The sequence below is a fragment of the Hirundo rustica genome, chromosome 1, assembly GCF_015227805.2.
Source record: "Hirundo rustica isolate bHirRus1 chromosome 1, bHirRus1.pri.v3, whole genome shotgun sequence".
Taxonomy (NCBI): domain Eukaryota; kingdom Metazoa; phylum Chordata; class Aves; order Passeriformes; family Hirundinidae; genus Hirundo; species Hirundo rustica.
Window position 1 is genome coordinate 8,449,439 of NC_053450.1, and position 20,999 is coordinate 8,470,437.

The 20,999-nt window shown below is 44.4% G+C and overlaps 1 protein-coding gene across 2 annotated transcripts in view; it reads left to right on the forward strand.

Annotated features, from left to right (window-relative positions):
- The first annotated feature begins 15,691 nt into the window (after positions 1 to 15,691).
- Positions 15,692 to 20,999, forward strand: part of ADCY8 (adenylate cyclase 8) — a 123,766-nt gene continuing 118,458 nt past the window's right edge. Inside the window, exon 1 of one of the 2 annotated variants that reach the window (XM_040061569.2) lies at positions 15,692 to 16,618. In XM_040061569.2, coding sequence (XP_039917503.1) covers positions 15,692 to 16,618 — 927 coding nt within the window. The remainder of the gene's footprint in view (positions 16,619 to 20,999) is intronic. The other variant, XM_040061577.2, reaches the window with a different exon arrangement.

Sequence of the window (20,999 nt, forward strand, 5' to 3'; positions counted from 1 at the left end):
CCTTAATCTTCAATCAGTTTTCACCCTGAGTGGATGAATGTCAGAGCCCTGGGAGCACTATTGGGTGTAATTGTCACTGACCAGAATCCGCTGGGGACTCCACCTGTGTTCTCTGCCCGTGGGCTCAGGTTTTCAGCTCAGTCCTGGACCTTCAGTCCCTGTTTGTGTGCTGTTGTAGGAGTACCAGTCTCTGGGTCTGACTCCTGGATGGACCTTTAACCTGCACTGTAGGTAAATTCTATCCTGGATGGATCCAACTCCTCAGATGTATTCTGAACTTGTCCGTAGCTCTGGCTTTAGGGTGCTATATTGGGTGCATTTAGGGGCCCAAACTTGTTTCAGCTCAATCTTTTTGTAGCCCAATATCCAGTCCCATTCCTTGCTCCATCATCTTCTGCCCACAGCTAAAACCCCTCCAGAGACCCAGGCCATGGTTCATCATTTGCCATGTCTTGTACTGCATGCAGCCCCTGTTACCAGAGCCCACATCTGTCAATCTTGTCAAGACCTTGTGGGGTTTTGCCCTATTAGAGGTGGCACTGTCTGCATAAGGATGACACCCAAGTCCTTCAACAGAAAATACTCAGTGTGAGACCACAGAAACCCAGGAACAACATAACTGAAGGAAAAAAATGTTTTAGCACCTGTGAGCCAGCATATCTTTACAAGTACTCAGTGCTGATATCCTGTTGTGCTGTTCGTATGACATGACAGGAAAAAAAAAAAAAATCCATAACACAGAACATATCAAGGTTAACTTAAATATTCCAGTATGGGAAAAAAGGAAAGGCTTTAGAAGACTACATGGAAGGAGGGCAAATGGAAAATTAAGCAGTTATTGACACACACATACTGGAATCTGTGTTATTTTGTTCTGGAGATGGAATAACAGTTATTTTATATGGGGAAAGAGAAACAGAAGGTAAAGACTGATGCAGAGCAAAAATACCTGTAGATTAGCCTCTAAGAAATAGATTCTTGATAGTGTCTGTCAGCTAGAGAGAAACATGCCCGTGTAGACAGTGCTTCATTTTAGTCATTAAAAACAGGCCAAAATGGAACAAAAATTCAATTATGTATAGGCAGAGAGAAGAGGGGGTTACTGAATAACAAAAGCTTCCTTTCAATCTTATCTCTGACTTGAAAATCTTGAAAATATATAGAACAAAATGTGCTAAGTTTAATTGTCTTCAGGAGGATGTGTGTTGAACTGGGTTTGTATTTGGCAACTGGAAACAGAAACTCTTCACTCAAAGAGAGGAAATAAGCAGCATGGATGATTTTTTGATTGTGGCTGAGTCAGAAATTTTCTAGATTTCAGTCAAAACAGACCTGTTAAAGGCACTGCAAGATCTGCTGCCAAAATGGTATAAGCTTGGAGACATATTCAACCCATCTCTCTGACAGTCTGTGGTTCTGCCTTGGATGTTTGTGTAGGTCTGTGTTTCCCAGTTTTGGTGAGGAGACTGATAGCAGAGCTTATCCCTGTGAGTGCAGGCTGCACATCATTACTGAATAAAGAAAAAAAAAATTCAATAAGCAGCTGCAGAGAAATATTTGAATAGTTTGGGCTGAGCTCGTGTTTCTGCGATTTAAAATTCATGGAATGCTTAATCATGGTATCCTTAATCTCATGCAGTAGTAAAATTTGTGATAGCTAAACTGGTCCTTGTTTTGTCTGGGTTCTTCTGCCCACTAGACAGCCTGATTTGGGTAGATGGCAGAGATCAGAGAATCATAGAATATCCTGATTTGGAAGGAACCTACGAGCACCATAGAGTCTAATTCCTTTGTTTGCTCCAGCCCTGCAAAGCGAGTTGGAAGCTTTGTGCATAGGGAGCCCTTGATGATGTTTCCACCGTGGTGGATGACATGCCAGCACGTCACCACACATAAGATGCCATCAGCAAAACACCTGGAAAGAGACAGAGTCAAGTAAAGGATGTTTCTGACCAAACAGCCCATTCGCCAGCACAGATCTGAGCAGCTCTGACAGAACCCAGGAGGGAGAAAAGCAAGAAATCATTCCTGATGTGAGAAATTAAGCTAAGATTTGTGTCAGGTAAAATATATATATAATGATGGGATTGTGACATGGGACCAATACAAAGATAAATTTTGAGAAACTGCCAGGTGAAACTAGAGGAATAACTGAACAAAATATTGTGGTTACTGAGCAGAATGGTTAAGCAAAGATATGACTATGAAACTGCAAGCAAGGCAAAACTGCCATGAAAAGGAACCAGAGCTAGCTCAGCGAAGGGTGAAGGATAAAGACTCCGACCTTCCCCCTGCCCCCAGTGACCACCAGAAACAATGAAAAATAGAAACTAGGCATCACAACGAAGAATGGAAACTAAACCTCATAATGGGGAATAGAAACTGTGAGGGGACTACTATCATGAGCCTGTATAAATACCTGAAAATTTAACAGCTGGTGTGCATGTTGGTGGAGCGGTGATTCCACATGCACCCAGTGCTGTCTTGACTGCTTTTTGCCAAACACAAAATTAATAAATTACTTAATTTGAAAATGGAGTAAAGGAGTATGCCTCCTCATTCTTAACGCTGAGAACAATTTTATCCAAGCTATATGTCATGAAACATTCAAACAAGTATATCATCTTGCTCCTGCCTTCTTTGTGCAGCACTTCTTCACCCAAAACCTTCCTCCCTTCTTCTGTGCTCCCAGGCCTTTATGAGAGCCAACAACCTTCCTTCTATAATTGCTCCTCCTAATGCAATGGTGCCTCTTTCCCTGTTGGCAGTCTCATTTCTCTGAATAGAGAAACATCATCCTTTTCTTCCTTAAAAGTATGAGGCAGAAATGCAAGAAATTTACTCCATTCTCCCTAGACACTCAGTTAATCTTCAGAGCCCACCTCCCAGTATTTAAGTGTAGCTTTTAACTGCAGCCCATCAAACTAGGGAGGAACTATGTAGGTTCAGGTCTTATTTAGCCAAAGGGTCTCTTGAGCATTTCCTCTGCCTTGGCAGTTCAGATTCTAAGAACCAGCTCTCTTGACATAAATGGGAGAATATAACTGTGACATAGATAATTATATTTTCTCTTTTCTAATCTGTTGACTTGAAAATCTGCCTCTGGTGTTTTTAGGATTTCAAAGCTCTGATGAATTCACCTACTAGATCATTCTACACATTTACTGGTCATACAACTAAAGTTATTACTCTGCATTCGAATTTTGCACTTACATTTCACCCTTGTCATTGCAGGGAAATCAAGGGTCTAATACAATACAGCTCCAGCCTTTCCAGTTGTTGCAGGGACAGCAAACACCTCTGATGTCAAAGCTATATTTTAGGAAAGACACTGCAGGCATATATAATCCCTGTTTTTTTTACCAAGCTTAATGGCATAAACCATATAAATTCTTCTATCTCCTTTCCATCCAGCATTCCTCTGGCTGCACTGTACTTTGGGGGGGGGGGGGGGGGGGGGTGGGGGGGGTGGGGAACCCACAAAAAAAAAAACCAAAACAAAACAAAACAAAAAACCCAAAAAAACAATAAAAAAAACCCCAAAAAACAAACAAAAAAAACCCACCACCACCACCACCAACAACAACAACAAAAAACCCACCAACATAAAGGTCATTCTGTTTTTCTGAGGCACTAATATAAATGGAAAATTTTTGAGGGTGCACAGCAGCCTACAGCTTTCCTACATCCAAAGGACTCAGAGAGAGAAATGGGTTCCAACAAGACATTACCAAAATCACCTTGGTGGTCATTATCTGTGTGATGTGAATCAAGAGTGTAGGTGAATGGAGCCTGCATTCTAAGGGCCAGAGTGAATGACACTGAGGTACTCGCCCTCAGCTCCTGGTACTCACTACTTCAGCGTGACACAGTCACCTGTAGTTGGGAAAGAGTGAATCGCTCTGTCTGGGTCTGTTTCATGCTCTTGTTACAGCAGATATTTGTATAAATGGTTTGTGTAAATGGTTCCACAATTAGTGAGTCAGACAAAGATTCTTCCAGCACCTGTGTGATGAGGGGCCCACAGCACTTCTAAAGACATAGCTTCAAATCCCACTCTGCATCACACAAAATACAGACTAAGAGATTATTAATTTCCCTTATTTCAGAGGAGTATCAGAACCCCTAGAGCCCTGCTAGGAATATCTTTGAAACAATTTCTCATTTTGACAAGAAATGTCAATAAACCTTTTCTTCATAGAATTTTATGAGAAAAATAATCTTTTGTCAAACGTGAGTGGCACTGTTCTTTTGTGTTATCTCCAGTTTCTGTCTTGGGCAGTACTTGTCATACTTTTCTGATACTTCCTCACTAATTATCTACCTCTTTCTGTGGTTTGAACCACACCTTCCTCAAATTCCTCTCCTACATAAAGGACAGTTGTGTCTGGAGGTTTTCCTTTGGGCTTTTTTCTTCACTTCTTGTAGTGTGAAGTACACTACAAGAACATATGGCTGGCTTTGCTCTCTTGGGAAGCTCTTAACACTGGTTCCTCCCAAGTGACAAAGATGTTTCCAATCTGACAGTGCCTCCTTCTTCTGAGGTGCTATCATTGCTATTCTCTTCCTCTCCTTTACTGGACTCAAACAAGAATCAGTGCATGACTCGGGATCCCCTTGGAGTGAGAATTTCCCTGTGTGCTTGGTCCCACCATATCACCAGCTCCTGAAAAAGATGTTAAACACCTACTGCATGATCTTGGGGTGAATTAGAAGTTAACAGTGAATGTGCCTCCTTAGTGCACTTCTGTGGGAAATGCCATTCAAAATTAAAAGCAAGAGGCAAAACAGAAGTTCACTCCTAGATTAAGATTTACCCTAGGGGGTCATTACCTGCGTGTTCTCAGCCAGTGTACAGTGAGGAGCCAGACTGAAACACAGATGTATAAGTCACAGGCCTTCCCTCATGTCAGACTTTAGAATATGAGGGAAAATTGATTTTGCTTCTTACTTTGCAAAAAGGTAGTAAAACTCTTCTATCTTTGAAGCACCCTTTTCATTGGTTATGGGCACTGCCTGCATGGAGACCTTTTCCACAGTGTCCAAGCAAATGAGTTTCAGAGCATAGAGTGACAGTAATGGTGGCAATCATTCAAGGATATCAATGTCAGGACTTTATAATTTCAGGCACTCGGAGTTCAGCATATCAATAATATCCCGTGGCTATATAAAAATAAATTGGGAGACAAGCTGATAAGGTGAATTATATATGGGCTCATCAGTTGAAAATAGTGCTTCCCAGGAGAGTGCAGCAAAGTAAGATGCTTGCAAGATTTTCTTTACTAAGAAAAGCAGAGCAGGTGCCAGTGGACCTCACTTGGGCACAAGTGAGTTCACAAGAGCAAAAGGATTCAACACTGCCATTCAGCACTCTTTGTTCTGCCGTTCCAGAGAAGCCACGGAAGCAAATGAGGCAGTGAAAAGAGGTCCAGCTCAATGGTCATTCTTTCTGTTCTAAGACCCAGCAAGAAAATACATTGAGACTCACACTGCACCCTGAAGGCTGAATTCTGCCTGAATTCTGAAGGTATTAAATTCCTTCCAGGCAGGGATGAGTGACTATGTTGGTCTGGCCTTATGCCAAGTAGAACTGGAGAGAAGTGGTTGAACTTCTGCCAGCTTCTCTCTTTGCTGAGTCAAGAGAGCCTCAATGAGATGGGAACATGGCCTTGTATGTTCACTTCATACAAAATCCCGAGGTCTGCAAAAATACAAAGCATTATGAGAGAAAATGTACACCACCTATGACTCCGAGCTATTGAAATAAAAAAAGGTGAATAGCAACATTTCAACTGTTGAGAGCCCATCAAGGATAAAAATTAAATCCTTCCTGTTCTGCAGAAATAGTTGAAATTGAGCTGCTAGAAGCTGATGTTTCTTTAAAAGGAAATTAACTGGTCCCCACCTACGTGCTATATGTACAATTTAAATTAACACAGAGTAAATGAAGTTTTGAAATGCAAATGTGAAAATGAGTCAAGAATACATTATAAATAAAGTTTACATATGGTGATGACAAGTGTCATCACATCTAAGCAACATCTACCACACTTCAGAAAATCACTAATGCAGTTTGAATGCTTTCTTTCTTTAGTGAAATATACATCAGTTAGATAGAAATACCTAAATAGCTATATCCTCTACAGTTATAGAACAATTCTTGCTTTGTGTTGCTTTGCTTCTTACTATTCTTATAATACTGTTCGTTAATATTATTTTTTTTTAGGAGATGACATTTGAAGACAGCACCTTAAAACAGCCAAACAAGTGTTTCTTTCTAACTCTAGTGCTGGTTACATTCCCTGCATCTCAGATCAATGTCTCTCATAACTCTTTCTGGAAGATCCAATATTTCTTGATATGCGCATCCCAAAACTGTTGCCCATCCACCAAAGCCATCAGCTCTTTATTTGCCTTGATGCACTTCTCCCAGGGCCTCTCTAACCTCTGTCCATGATTCAGGATCCTATCTCAGCCCATCTCAGGGACATCTGTCCCTTCCCCAACAAGGTTGTAAGATACCTGGCCTCAGGTTCACAGGCTGATGTCCCAGCCCCAGTGCATCTCTGTCCCCACAAAAGTGCCTGATGACCTGGGAGGGGGCTGCACAGTCCCGCCAGGGGAGTGTCCCCTGTAGCCATCCCCTGAGAATCTCTGTCCCTCACAGTACTCAGCTACGACCTTACCGGTATTGAACAGAGTGGAAAAGATCATTCTGCAAGAATACCTTTCTGCTTATGCACCACAATGTTTGTTTTTCCTGCAACAACATGACATTGTTGGCTCAATTTCAGTAGCCCCCAGATCATTTCTTGCAGAACTGCTGTTTAAGCAGCTGTTTCTCATCATGTGCCAGTGTAACTGATTATTTCTGCTTATATGTGATGCCTTCCACTTGCCCCTAGTGAATTGCAACTTCTGTTCTTTTCCTTGTTTTTCTTGCCCATATCTTGAATTAGCCAATATTATTTTTTAATCTGGTTATGTCCTTCAACTATGGGTGCTACTGTTTGTCCTGGTCCTTAGTAAGTGCAGCATGTATTCTGTCACATGGGCTTTTAACTCTGGTAGACATTTTAAAGCATAAATAATGCAGTGCCAGTGAAGTTAAAAAGAGTCAAGGATCTATGAACACAGACAAAATGGTCCACCAGGATGTTTGTTAAGAGTTTCTGAATATAGCTGGCTAAAATATGAAAGCTGAATGACCAGGAGTACATTTGCTGTTGGAGTGGCATTGGTTAACTCTCAGTTCAAATCTGAAAAAAGGCCTCCATTTTCTATCTTGAATTTGTGGCACTAAAGCTTCACCACTTTGATAGTCTCCTGCTTCTGTAAAAATGATGAAAGACACTGTCTTTCCCCCTAAATACTTAAATATTTCCTCACCATAATTCTCAGAAGTGATCTCAGTAGAGTTCAAATGCTATATAAAGACCATTTCTTATCACAGTGGTCACTGGTTCTTCACTATGTCTAAGTGGTGCATTCCATCCTGGGCTGCAAAACCACTGGAATTGGATATTTCTTGTTAATAAACATTTATCAGCAGGGTTATGGGATGAGTTGTATTCACAAGCTGAATTCAAAGAAAAAATCATATGCAAAAGCTTAGAGCAATCAAAGACACTGGACTTTCATTTCAGAGGCATCTTTCACTTAATGATGTGAACGGCATTGGAGTAACACTTGGGGTCAACAGGGAGCAGTACCCCAGTGTTCCTTTACTGCTAAAACGAAACATCTGAGCTGCTGTATGCTGGAAACATCCACTGGAAATGTCTTGATTAAAGAAATGCCAAAAAAACTTAGAGCAGAGTGTAGTGCAATGTGGAATTTCCTCCTTACAAAGCGCTGGAATTTCAGGTATTTTGTCTCCCATTATGATTCCAGAAGAAACACTTTTGTGTACTTCCTCATATAAGTGAGAGCAGCCACAACCAGCCCCTGTGTAAAGTATTGATGGCACCATTGTAAATAATATTAATCACAATAGCATTACCTACAGCTTGATTCTCATATGGAGCTCTTTAACTTGGATTTAGAGCCCTATAGGTGTCATAGCCATTCTCTATGCTTGTTTCCTTGAAAAGATATTTGGATGTTTTGTAGGTCCCTGTATTACCTGGCAATGAAAATATGTTCTCCTTGGCTCTAAGTAACCTCACAATGTTGAAAGCAGAGTAGATCCAGGCTTTAAGATTGCCATTGCCTTTTCTTGTCATGTAAGAGAAGATGAAATTAATCTCACATTTAGGGTAGACCACCTACAGACCATTCTTAAATCTTCATCTTCACCAAAAACCTGCCATTGCTATCAAAAGGAAGTCAGATTTAATCTTCTACAGCAAATCCTGCAACACTAGAAAATGACAGGTTTTGGTGATTTAGAGAAATTCAATATCAAATAGATAGCTCAATCATGAATCTATTATCCTCCCCCTACGCCATGGAAGATATTAGTGAATATAAGAACAAGATGATGGGATGGAGAAACAAGTACTCTGTTGAGCCCATACACATTAATTGTATCATTTCAGAGAATGACTAAAGATTGCCATGATTCAACGATTCCTCCTAAACATTTTGTCTAAGCACACCTACCATCCCAGCTTGACTGGCAACGAGCAGATTAACATGTTTCAGTAATGATGGCAGCTCAGTTTGAAATAAATCACTATTAACAGCTGCTCACGAGGCTTCAGTGCTCTCTCTGCCACACAACCAGTCACTTAAAGTGTTATTTTGTATACTCTCCATTTCTTAATGCAATAGACCTACATAAAGAAGATAAGAGAGTGAGGGGCAAGAGTTGTGTAGGGAAAATAACTGCCTAGGAACCCAGCTGAATTAAACCCTGTGTTTATCTACAGGCCAGCAAACTGGAGTCCTACACACTCACATAGGCAAAGTATTTGATGAAGAAATGTTTCAAAAACATTGTATTTCAAAAACCTGTTTGGCACCCTGTCAACTCATTAAAGAGCTGCTTGAGAGCTCAGCTCAGGAGTCTGATTTTAAGATGACACGGTGAAAGTCTTTTTTCGCCCAGACTCTCAGCATTTTTGTAGTTTTATTATCCTTGAACCCCAGTATGCCTGGAAACCCAAGTGACAGTCCCAGGGCTTCCAGCTTCCCTGTTTCCCAAAGCAGGGATGCAAAGAAAGGAGTTCTTGAGAGCCAAATAATTGCATTCATATTTTATTTTAAAACTGAACAGAATTCTTTTTCCCCAGACAGAAGGAGGAGAAGAAGCAAAAGGAATTTCCTTTCCCTTGGAAATGTGAAAGTTTCTAGGTTTTGTTCCTGTTCCAAGGTTTAATACATGCACATTAGCACATGCATACACAACCCTAGCAGACTTTCCCCACTTTGAAGTGGCTGACAGGGGGATTTCCTCTTAGGATATGTCTTATACTGCAGTAACTGCAGGATACTGATTCGGATGGATTTAAAATCTCATACAATATAACATTTCCCTATTTGAAGCCTAAATAGATTTATTATATACATCCACAGGAAACAACTCCATCCTGTAACAAGAAAAACACTTTGAGATCTAAATGTTAAACCCTCTAAAACAAGCTAAGAATTTTTTTTTTTTTTCAATTTAAAAAGTTACACAGGATAGTCTTATATGTGCTTTTTTAGGGTTTTAGTTTCTTTCAAATGTGTCAAATTCAAGCCTCCTTTCTAGTATTAATTTCAGTTGTAGTTTCACCAATCAGGCTGTCAGTCCTAGCACTTGCTGATTCAAGAAAATCAGGAATAAAATGTTTGTAAATGGATTGTCTTCTGCAGATTATAAAGATTTCACTTTACAGGTGAATTTAATATTCATTTCCTTTTAACTTCTGTTGCAATTAACATGTAAGCTAAAGCTCTTATGTATTAAAAGAAAAAATAATCCCTCCTTCAAAGGAAGCCCATAAAGTATGAGGAGGCATCTACTGCTTTGTAAGAAGTGTGATTCATCCAGCTGTGCAGATCCTTCAGGGTTTGAACAGCTTTACAGGAGAGTGGTGCTGTGCACAGGACCGAGATGAGACAAGAAATAGCCGTTCTCTAAAGCCTGGCTGGGAAAGGTTTTTGGTTTCTTCGTCTCAGAAACAGCTGAGGGAAACTTCTGCATGGTCCAGAGGGCAATGTGAAAGACAGCAGTTCTGTTTTGGGAAGGGGTTTTTTTTCGAATTCTTGAAACTGCACTTGATTCTGACTTAGGATCCTTTCCTAACAAGGAAGAGCAGTACTTTCTAATTCTTTATTTTTTTCCTTTGCTTCATCATATTTCTTCTCTGGTTTTGGAAGAAAAAACAAAGCAAAACCCAACCAACCAAAAACCAGAAACACCTAACAATACTATCATCCACAGTAAAAAAATCAAGAGAATCATTTTAAAAGGAAAAACTTAAATTCACTATCTTAAAACTGTGTATTTCTTCTAAGATCTAAAAATTTCCATCGTTTTTACAGTTGCCTGTGTATACAGACAGCTTCTATTTAGTACAAAACAGCATTCCTGGCCAGCAGCAGTGCCTAGAAAGTCTTGAGTAAAAGATTTGCTGTGGTCACAGCTGTTAATCCATTTTCAAAACTGGAGCAATAGCTCTATCAGTGAGGAAGGAGTGGATCTGGAAGAGAGAGTAGAAAAACACAGCCCCAGCCATTGGGTAAAAGGTGTATTATTCATCTCAAATCCCTTATTTGTCTTCATAGAATCTCTATGCTTAGACCATCTTCTGAACCTTTTATGTGGATATGTGTGTCTGTGAATGGAAGGAGAGAGAAGAAATTTATTTGCATGTGAGGGGACTGCTGCTTCACAACATGGAGAAGCAAAAAAAAAAAAAAAAAACCAAACACCATATCCTGTCTCTTTATATTCTGACTTTTTTTTTTTTTTTACTTTTTTTTTTTTTTTTTTTGTCTTTGATTTATTTCCCCATTTTTTGGTATCACTGGGGTATGTAATAATTCATTGCTAACAAACTTTAAAATATTTCATTGATATTTTTACCATACTGAAAAAAAAAATCTGCAAAGCACAGCTAATGTTGATTGTTTCGATCATCTGCTAAGCTATGTGTCCTCGTCCTCTTTCTCTCTGATGTTTCAGTCCATGAGGCTTTGCATTTCTTTTACCATGGCTTTCATTAATTAGTCTGTATGGTTTTACTAACCAGTGTTACAATTTTCAATCCATTCTCTTATGCCCTGTGCGTGCTTTTCTACGGCATCATGTTGGGGTATGCATTCATCTGAGGAAAGTGATAGACAGGGTTTTTAAAAGAAGACTCAGTCAGTGCCAGAAGGGGTTTTTTTCTTCTTTTTTTTCTTTTTTTTTCCCTTTTTTTTTTTTTTTTTTCAGTCATATTAGAACATTTAAATTGTTGAATTGTTGCCAAGGAGAAAAGGGAAAAAAAACCCACAAATAAATAAATAAAAACAATGAGGGAGTTATAGGGACAAAAACCCAAACAATGAAACAGGTAAGGAGACAATTCCAAGCTAATTTGTTCATATTCTGCAATTTCTGTCATTACTCAAGTTTCACATTTCAGAAACAGTGGCTTTCTGCCAATTATTTGCTTTTCCCTTCTTAAATTGCTTTGTCAAATATTTATTTAAATAAAAAATATGCATATTAACACAAGGGTTCCTTCATAATGTTTTGGATATTAAACCATCTTTACTGGAGAACCCTAGAGGGCTTTGCAGAGCATGGTGTCATGTTTGCAATCCTGAGGACATAAATAGTCCCACTAAAGTGAATGAGATCATTATTTGCATGATTAAATATCATAATATTAAATTGTACATAAATGCTACTGCTGTGGGTAGAGAGGGGGAAGGAGGAGAGGAGTGTGACATAAACTTTCAGGTGACAGAAGAGGAATGAATTCTGCCTGATTTTTCATCCTTCAAAAGCCTTCTAGTGACAGTATTATTTTTAAATGGCTTTTAGTTATTTTGTGACACTGCCTTTAGCTCTATTAAAACAAAACAAAACAACAACAACAACAAAATCCAGTAGCACCCAAAACTGAATAATGCACAGCATTAATCTAGTGCCAACAGACTTTGGGCCTTACAGGACTTTGTTTGTGTGTGAAATTACCTTGTTGGACCCCCAGCTCATCCAGCCTTCACTGGCGACCAGGGCTTTGGCAGGATCACCCCTCTCCTGCTCCCCAGGATTCTCAGGCTTCTTCCCTGCTCTGCAGAGCCAAGGGCATTGCTGCAATGGGTGCCAATGCTCAGATCTTGTCCCCTTCTTGGTAACTCTCCACAAAGGTGTCCAGTACTTCTGTGGCTGACTCAGAAATACATGCAAGAAATGAGCACACCGACTGTTACCTAAATGCTCTGCACTGCTTTGCCATCACCACTGAACAGAGAGTAGGCTCACCAAACACACAGATGGCACAGAGCTGGGGAGGGCTGCTGGCATGGAGGAGGACAGGTTTAGTTTTCAACATGTTCTATTTCAAATTTGGCATGCAGGGTGGAAAAAACAATGCATTCCATTGAGGGCAAATGCAAGATACTTCATGTAGGCTGTTATGCACATATGGAGCAAGTGACACCTGCCCAGGCCTTGAGGACAGCAAAGTTTCAGTAGGTCATCAGTTCTGGATAAGCCTGTGAAGGGAGGACGACAGATATATCCCAGGATGTATAAATAGGAGTGCAGATCATAAAACATAGTCCTAGATATAAGACAACTTTCCATTGTAGAAAAAGGTTGAGATATATGAATTTCACAGAGCAGGAAGAAAGAAAGATAATAAAATCATGAAACAAGAGTATATAGTCAAGAACAAACAAAAAAAGATCAGAGATCTAGAAAGTGTGCGCTATGTGGAGGGAAAATGACAGAAATGGTATTATTTAGCCTAAGCAATGAGAAGACGAAGAGGGAATGGATAGAGGAGACATTCATTAAATAGGTATAGACTACTGCCAGGATAATCTCTTCTCCCTGTTCATGTTGGACTGGACAGGAAGTGATGTGCTTAGTGAATGCTGCAAGGAATGTTCAGGTTAGATATGAAAATGATAAGGCTGGAGAAACATAAAAATAGATTGCCTGGGGAGGTACAGAGCCTCTATCACAGGAAAAAATTATGAAAGGAGAGTTCACTCTGCCATGAGGCAAAGGAAACTGCCAGCACTGTGATTCAGTGCATACAGTAACATTAGAGAACTGAGATGTCCCTATCTTGGTTTCATCTTATCTCTTTTGAATAAGGGTGTCTCCTTAAACTGCATTATACATTTGTTTCCTTTTCCTTTTATTTATCATGATTTGTGTTGAGCAATCTGAATGAGAAATATGCTTTCATTCTGTGCTCTGGGGTACTAGCACTAACAGTTATAATTTTCTTACATTAAAGAAATATATAAGTTTTTGCATAATATTTCTCTTCTTATAGTATTGTTTTCATCTTGAAGAAATGCTGCAATTTCCATGGGCTTTATCTAGGAGCAAGGGTATATGTGTCTATTACTATTGTGAAACCAATATTAACCCTTTCCAGGTTAGCAGTGTCATGCTGAACCACAGGAAAGACCCATCTCTGTTCACAAAAATGCCACTCTTTCCTTATCTGGGCTCTGGAAGAAGAAGAAGAAGAAGAAGAAGAAGAAGAAGAAGAAGAAAGAAGAAGAAGAAGAAGAAGAAGAAGAAGAAGAAGAAGAAGAAGAAGAAAGAAAGAAGAAGAAGAGAGAAGAAGAAGAAGAAGAAGCGAAGAAGAAGAAGAAGAAGAAGAAGAAAGAAGAAGAAGAAGAAGAAGAAGAAGAAGAAAGAAGAAGAAGACGAAGAAGAAGAAGAAGAAGGAGGAGGAGAAGGAGAAGGAGGAGAAGGAGGAGGAGCTATTTCAACTGTCAGCATGGGGCCTGAGGGGTGGCTTTATATCGAGGCTCTGTGCATGGGACGGTTTCTGTTATTTCTCCAGCGTCTTTAATGTAAATGCTGTCAGGACAGCATCATCAAACACTTAACACAGGGTGGTCAGAGCCATAGTCCTGGCAGTGACATCACCTTTCTGAGAGGGTGTGAACTTGCTCAGGCTGAGGTGGAGGGGTTCATAGGGCTCCCCCACCCTGGGCAAGTGTGTTCTCTCCATGCAAAGCCTGAGGATCTTCCTTGTGGCGGGGCAGAGGGATGCCTGGCTGCATCATCAGCTCTCGCTGAGCCCTGTGAAGGGATGCATCTGTCGGGCAAGGCGGGGCAGTCCAGGGCACCTAGAGAAGAGCAGCTCAGAGAAACCTAAGAGATGCTTGAAGGAGTCTCGTGGGACCAGGGGACCTTCTCTACGGCAACCCCCGCCCGCCGTCCCCCTCCCAGAGCCGCGTCTGCGGCTGCTTTAACGGGGCCGGGGGGGTGCTGGCAGCCCCGCCGACGTGGCGGGCATCAGCTGACCGCGCCGGGCTCTGCCTCCTCCCGGGCCGCTCGCCCGCAGCTCCACTCCGGCGGCGGCGGCGGCGGCGGCTCCGCTGTGCTCGCCCCGCGGCTCCGGGACAGCACCCGCCGCCAGCTCCCCGCTGCGCCGCAGGCACCGCGCTCCCTGAGCTTTGCCCTCGCCCCTTCCTCCTGCTCCTCCTGCTCCCTGCCGCCGGGGAAGCCCCTGAGCCGGAGCACTCCCTACCCCGGCCAGCGGCGAAGTTGGGATACTCCCATCTGGCTTCCCAGAGCTCTGAGTTTAGGGCGGGATTTTCATTCCCCGCTCTTTCGATTTTTTTTTAGAATTGGCTTTTGATGTGATTTTTTTTTTTCCCCCCACCTCCTTTCTTTCTTTTTTCACCTCCTTTTTTTTTTTTTTTTTTTTTTTTTTTTTTTTTTTTTTTTTTTTTTCGTTGCCAAGCAAGCCGAGCGTCTGCGATGGCTGGGAGCCCCGAGTCCCCTCCGGGCAGACTCGCCCCGTGAGCCAGGGGCATGCCCCGCCGCCGGGGGAAAGCGGGCGGGCAGCCCCCGGCCGGCGGCTCTGGCGCCGTGACCGAGGACTCCCGAGACCTGGCCGCCTCTCCCCTCCTGCCCGAGCTCTCAGCGCTGCCGCTGACCGCAGCCGCGGGAATTACAGCAACTCCCGGGCACAAGACCTCAGAGAGGAGCCCCGGGATACCCGGAGGGAGGAGCTGTCCGCTGTGACCGGCTCCGCAAGGCGGCTGCCCCCACCCCTCCGTGCCTCCGGCCTCCGGATGGGGCCGAGGATCGCCCACCGGGCAGCGGGGCTGCGCCCGTAGATGCTCCGCTCCGCCCTCCGCCTCGACTCCGGACGCGCGGCTCTGTTTCCCCGCCGCGCACCGCCCCGAGGAGGGCACGCACCGAGCCCGCCGGGGCGCCGGGGCCGCGCCGCAGCCGGGCTCCGCGGGATGCGGCTCCGCGGGGCGCCGCGGCACCGGGCACGGGACTCGGGCCGCCTGCACTAAGCCGGCGCAGCCGCCCCCCGGACCCCGGCGGCCAACCGGCCCCGCCGCCAGCCGCACGGCCAGACCCGGGGACCTGCCTATAAATGTGATCCCCGCACCGCCAACCCGCCACCGCCGCCCGCCCTTCGACATCCCCTCCCTCCTCTCCCGCCGTTCCATCCCTCCCCCTGCTCCCCTCCCCAAAGACGGTGTGTGCCCCCCCCCGCCCCTGTTCCCCCCCCCCCCGCCGCCGGTGCTCTGCCCCCCGCCAGTCACCGCCATGGAGCTCTCGGAGGTGCGGTGCCTGAGCGACAGCGATGAACTTTACACCATCAACAAGACTCCCCCCGGCAGCGGCAGACCCCAGCGCTTGCTGTGGCAGACGGCCGTGCGCCACATCACCGAGCAGCGCTTCATCCAGGAGCACAGCAGCAGCAGCGGCGGCAGCAGCAGCGGCGGGGGCAAGGGCTTCAGCTCCGACGAGACCTGCTGCCCCAACCACCACCCGCACCCGCCGCACCACCACCACCTCCGGCGGCAGTCGGCCGGACGGAGTTTGGGCAACGAGCGCCACAACAACGGCGGCACCAAAGTCTTCCCAGAGGGCACAAGCAGCAGCGGAGACTTGGGCATTCTGCCCCTGGACTGTGCCCCCAGCAACTCCGACTTCTTCCTCAACTGGGGCTATACATACCGCGGGGTGATCTTCCCCACTCTCCGCAACTCCTTTAAGTCTCGGGACTTAGAGCGCCTTTACCAGCGCTACTTCTTGGGTCAACGTCGCAAATCTGAGGTGGTCATGAACATCCTGGACGTGCTGACAAAGCTGACACTACTGTTCCTCCACTTGACCCTGGCATCTGCTCCCATGGACCCCATTAAGGGCATCCTCTTGGGCTTCTTCACTGGCATTGAGGTGGTGATCTGTGCCTTAGTGGTGGTCAGGAAGGATACGACCTCATACACTTACCTGCAGTACAGCGGTGTTGTCACTTGGGTGGCCATGGCCACGCAAATTCTGGCGGCAGGACTGGGCTGTGGCCTCCTTGGGGACGGCATTGGCTATGTGCTTTTCACGCTTTTTGCGACCTACAGCATGCTCCCGCTGCCACTCACCTGGGCCATCCTGGCTGGACTGGTCACCTCTGTCCTGCAGCTCGTCATGCAACTGGTTATCCCCAGGTTTGCCGTGACTTCCCTCAACCAGGTACCGTGGTGAGAAAAGGGCAGGAACAGTCCTCTGTCTCCATCACCCTGAGTGAGAGGAGGTGTGGGGGGGATGTCCCAAAAGATCCCTTCCTTTTTAATCAGGTGCTCAGAAGTTCATTACCTGAAGGGGGGATCATTGGCAAAAAAATCAACCTTATTGTCTCCTCTTCTTCAGTCTCCCACTGCCCAGCCAAGTGTTTCACCTCAAGCTGGGACTTGGGACACTTTCTAACCACCCTGTCCCCTCTGCTTATATATTCTCTACATTGCTGTCCCTTGAAATAGCACTGGTGAGAGAAGCTCCTGGGGCAAGTGGGGAGGATGGGTCATTTATTATTCCCTTCCCTGACTTCAGCAGTGGTCTGGGGTTTGAGATGACTCTGTCTTGGCCAAGCTCTCCCAGTGCTCCCATTTTACTGCTCATGCCTTTTAACTCTGAATCTGCTGGGGGAACTGGTACTTTTATACGTAAAGGGCAGTTTAATCTGACCTATGGGAAAACAGGAGCAAAGCATGCTGTTCCTTTGCAAGGAGAAACCAGTAAAACCTCAGTGAAGCCAGAGCAAAACTCTCCCAGGAGATTTGGTGGTTGATCCTAGGCTGTCATAGAGGACACTAAGAAGCCTTTTCTGCTGGTGGTCAAAGGGCAAAGCACTGTTGTGCTGAATCCTTATAAGTGATGGTCTAGGACAGAGTGCTGGTTACACGGTGGAGTGTTGTGCATTGCAGACTGCTGAGAGGCACTGGTTGGGGTGCGTCTGAGGGGTTGAAACCAGTTCTCACCTGAATTTGCACTCAGATGACTTCTTCCTCAGAAAAGTGAGAATGCACCAAGCTCCCTAAATCCCCACAAGGCAAGAAAACGGTGGGCACTAGGACAACTTAATCCTGGAGATACTTGGTGCTTCCTTTTCCCTCCCTTTCCAGACTGTCACAGCTCAGTGCTATCAATATGTCATAGCAGATTATCATCTCCGTCTGGCTTGCTCCATGGAACCGGGGAGAAAAGGGTGGAGATATTGTCAGATAGTCCCAAAAGGAGGGCAGGTTTATTCCTCTGAAACAGAGGAATTTGTTGCTGGTAGCATGTTATTTGCATGAGTGTTGAGATGTGCACCTGGGAAGTGACTGATCTTGCACCTGGAAGTTTGATATCCGTGATTCTTGGGACACATCTACCTTCCTTAGACCCTGGTCCTCCTGAAACCCTTGCCCACCCCTGCTCATCCCCTTACTACATGCACTTGTTAGCTGTGGGCTGCCAGACCTCACATCTCAGCCACTGGGCTCACCCAGTTTTGGGAAGAGCTGCCCTGGTGTGTTGTGCCTGGCTGAGCCCTGTGGATGTGAGACAATCAGGCTGTGGCAGAGTTGTTGCCCAACCCTTGGTGATGTGCTGATGAATGAACTGCAGCCGCGCACCGCGTCCTACTCCCATCCACTGCTGGTGCTGTTAGTGATGGGTCAAAAGCTATGTGAGTTATGCTGATTTCTTAATTTACTTCCATGTCCTCTTCTGGAGCTATGAGTAATGGGCTGCTATCTCATTACACACCCATATCACAGCTGTTTAACTGCTACACACAACACACACATTTCCCACAGACATTTCCCAGGAGAGACACTAATATCTTCGTTTTGCAGCTGGTTGTGTGAACGAACTGCCTTGGAGCAGTGCACAATGAGGAATTACCAGACAGATGATTGCCTTCATGAGCTACATATATAAATCTCCTTAACAGGATCCGCGCAGCTTGTCGCACGTCGGTGTTGATTTACACCGACTCCCGCCTGCCCGAGGACCACTTAATATAGCCCGCCGCTTCGGGCCTTTGCCTCCAGTCCCTGCGGGAGAGGCCGGACCCTTCCCCGCCCCGGGGCTGGCTCCCGGCCCGCTGCCAGAGGAGCTCGGAGGGGTCGTGGAGCCGCTGGTTCGGGCGCGGGGGACGCGCGGGGGACGCGCGGGGGGTGCGCGGAGCGCGGTGTGCGCGGAGCGCGGTGTGCGCGGAGCGCGGTGTGCGCGGAGCGCGGTCCCCGAGCGCTGTCCGCCCGCGCGGTGCTGAAGGCGGCGGGCGCGGCCTGGGGCTCCCTCCAGCGGCCCCGCACGGACCCAGCCGCCCGAGCCCCCGCGCCCCGCCGCCGCCGCGACCCCACGGCCCGCACCCTCCCGGGCCGCCCCTGGCAGCGCGGGTCAGGGCTCGGCCCCGGGGCTCCGGAGGGCCGGACCTGGTGCCCGGGTGAGGCACAGTCCTACTTTAGCACTTTCTGGTGTTGCACCATTTCCTTACTTTTGGCGGAGGATTGCTGAGCCCTCTCGAGTGTTAGTGGATGAGGGCTTTTGCAGCTGATGAAGGATATCGAACTATTGCTTCGCAGGAGAAGACAGGGAATTTAAATGACCGTGTCATCAAGGTTATGTAGGAAATCTTTGGGCCAACAAAGATTTCTTCCCCCTGCAAGCAAAACGTTTTATTTTATCACAAGGCTTATTTTCTCAGGTAAAATACAGCATCTTCTCTTCAAAGAAGCCTTACAAGACTAAATGAACTATTTCATTATGTACCAATATCTGTAAGCATCTTGCTCTACCTCAGGAAGCAGATAGATCCTTAAGTCGGACAAAAATCAGGAATTAAAGTATGCAATGAAAAAAAAAAACAGATGGCAAAACTCTGACCATGACACAAATAATGGGTTTTCTATGGATTTTTTAAAATCAGGATTTCATACAGGGAAAATACTAAATTTGGTTCTGAACAGAAATGAAAAAGTGTCTGTAGTCAATTCAGTACTGTACCCAGTGGCATCCGTGGGCAAAATGATTGTAACCTCTCCTCAGCCACAAAGATGTAAGTCAACCATGCATCTGTCTAAACTCATAAAGTTACAACCGTTTACACAAAAGGAAAATTAAGTGCTTTGATGTGTTTTCCCTTAAACTCTTAATTTAGTTTTCACTGATAAGTTTGTTCACAAGCAGGTGAAACCATTAGTAGTGCTGCATACAGTATGCAATACTGCTGCCTGGTTCTCTGTTGTAGTTTTCATGCATTATCATGAATACAAATAATTCTCTCTGTTTACCTTTTTTTCTTGCAGTAACACTTAATGTCACCTAATTTTTCTTCCCTATCATCCCAGAAAATGGTGAAGGAGAAAGGCTTGAAACTAGATTTTCTTAAAGTAACAAGAACAAAAATCCAAACGTAGACAGACTAATTTCAATCCTGCTAAGTGCTGAGTGTTTCTGGGGGAATACAATCACTCTTAAACCCAACCAACTCCCACCTGAAATGCTGAGGAATGTGCTGCTGCTCAGCTTGAGGGGAACCATGAAAAAGGGACTGATACCATGACTTCAGTAAAGGCTGCACTGGTACTGATTAAAGACTGGGTCAAGAAGCAAACGAGAAATGAAAGATCTTACTAATAAACAAGTGCAGTGCACGGATTTGTGGGCCTGGCCAGATACCATGATGGGGGTAGTGTTTGTCTCTGACATTCCCCAAAATGAAAGTTTTATTTGTATTTCATTAATTTATACTTTTTCCTGGGTAACAATGTATGCAATACAAAATTTCAAAGACCACAAATGTGTTTCAGGCATATGGGGAAGAACAAACAACTCAGAGCTCCTTCGTGTTATGTAACATAGGCAGATGATAAAATAGACATGAATTTTGACAGGTCTGAAATTATGTAAGCTACACACGTACTCTGGATTTTAATCCTCTGCCTCTGTACTCTTCATTCACGTGAGCGAATTCCACCTGAGTCAGTAATACTACTCTCATTACTAAATCACGTATATAAGGGATACCTTGAGGAACCGAGTCCTAAATTATGCATATTAAATAAAACTTCAAAAGTCATTTAGAAATAACCTTGAAGAGGCTAATACTAAGACTGGATAAGCTCATTCTTTTCCCTCTATCTTTCCAAGCCTAGGCAATTCTGTGAATTATTTTTTTCCCTGCTTATTTTTTTTCCCCAGATCCTCTCTCAGGGTTATTAATAGAGAGAAAGGCAGAATTTATGAAGTCACAAGGAGCCCCACAGAGATAAATCTGTGTAATTGTACAATGGAAATTGACAGCTTTTGTATGCATATTTCAGCTACATTTTCCAAAATCTGATCACAGATATCAGTATATGAGTATATGCAAAACACACTCATCTCTTCAAAATTTCTGCTAAATGCTTGTGGAAAATCTGTTCAATCTAAAATATAAGGACATTTCAAAGTTAGCTACCATTGGAGAAGCAGAATCAAACACTCAACCTTTCTCCTCATGTTTACTTTGTAGCATTGTTTTTGCTATGCATTTTTCTGCCATAGTCTTTCATGGGCAATTTATAAACTGAGTGTGTGATTTTAG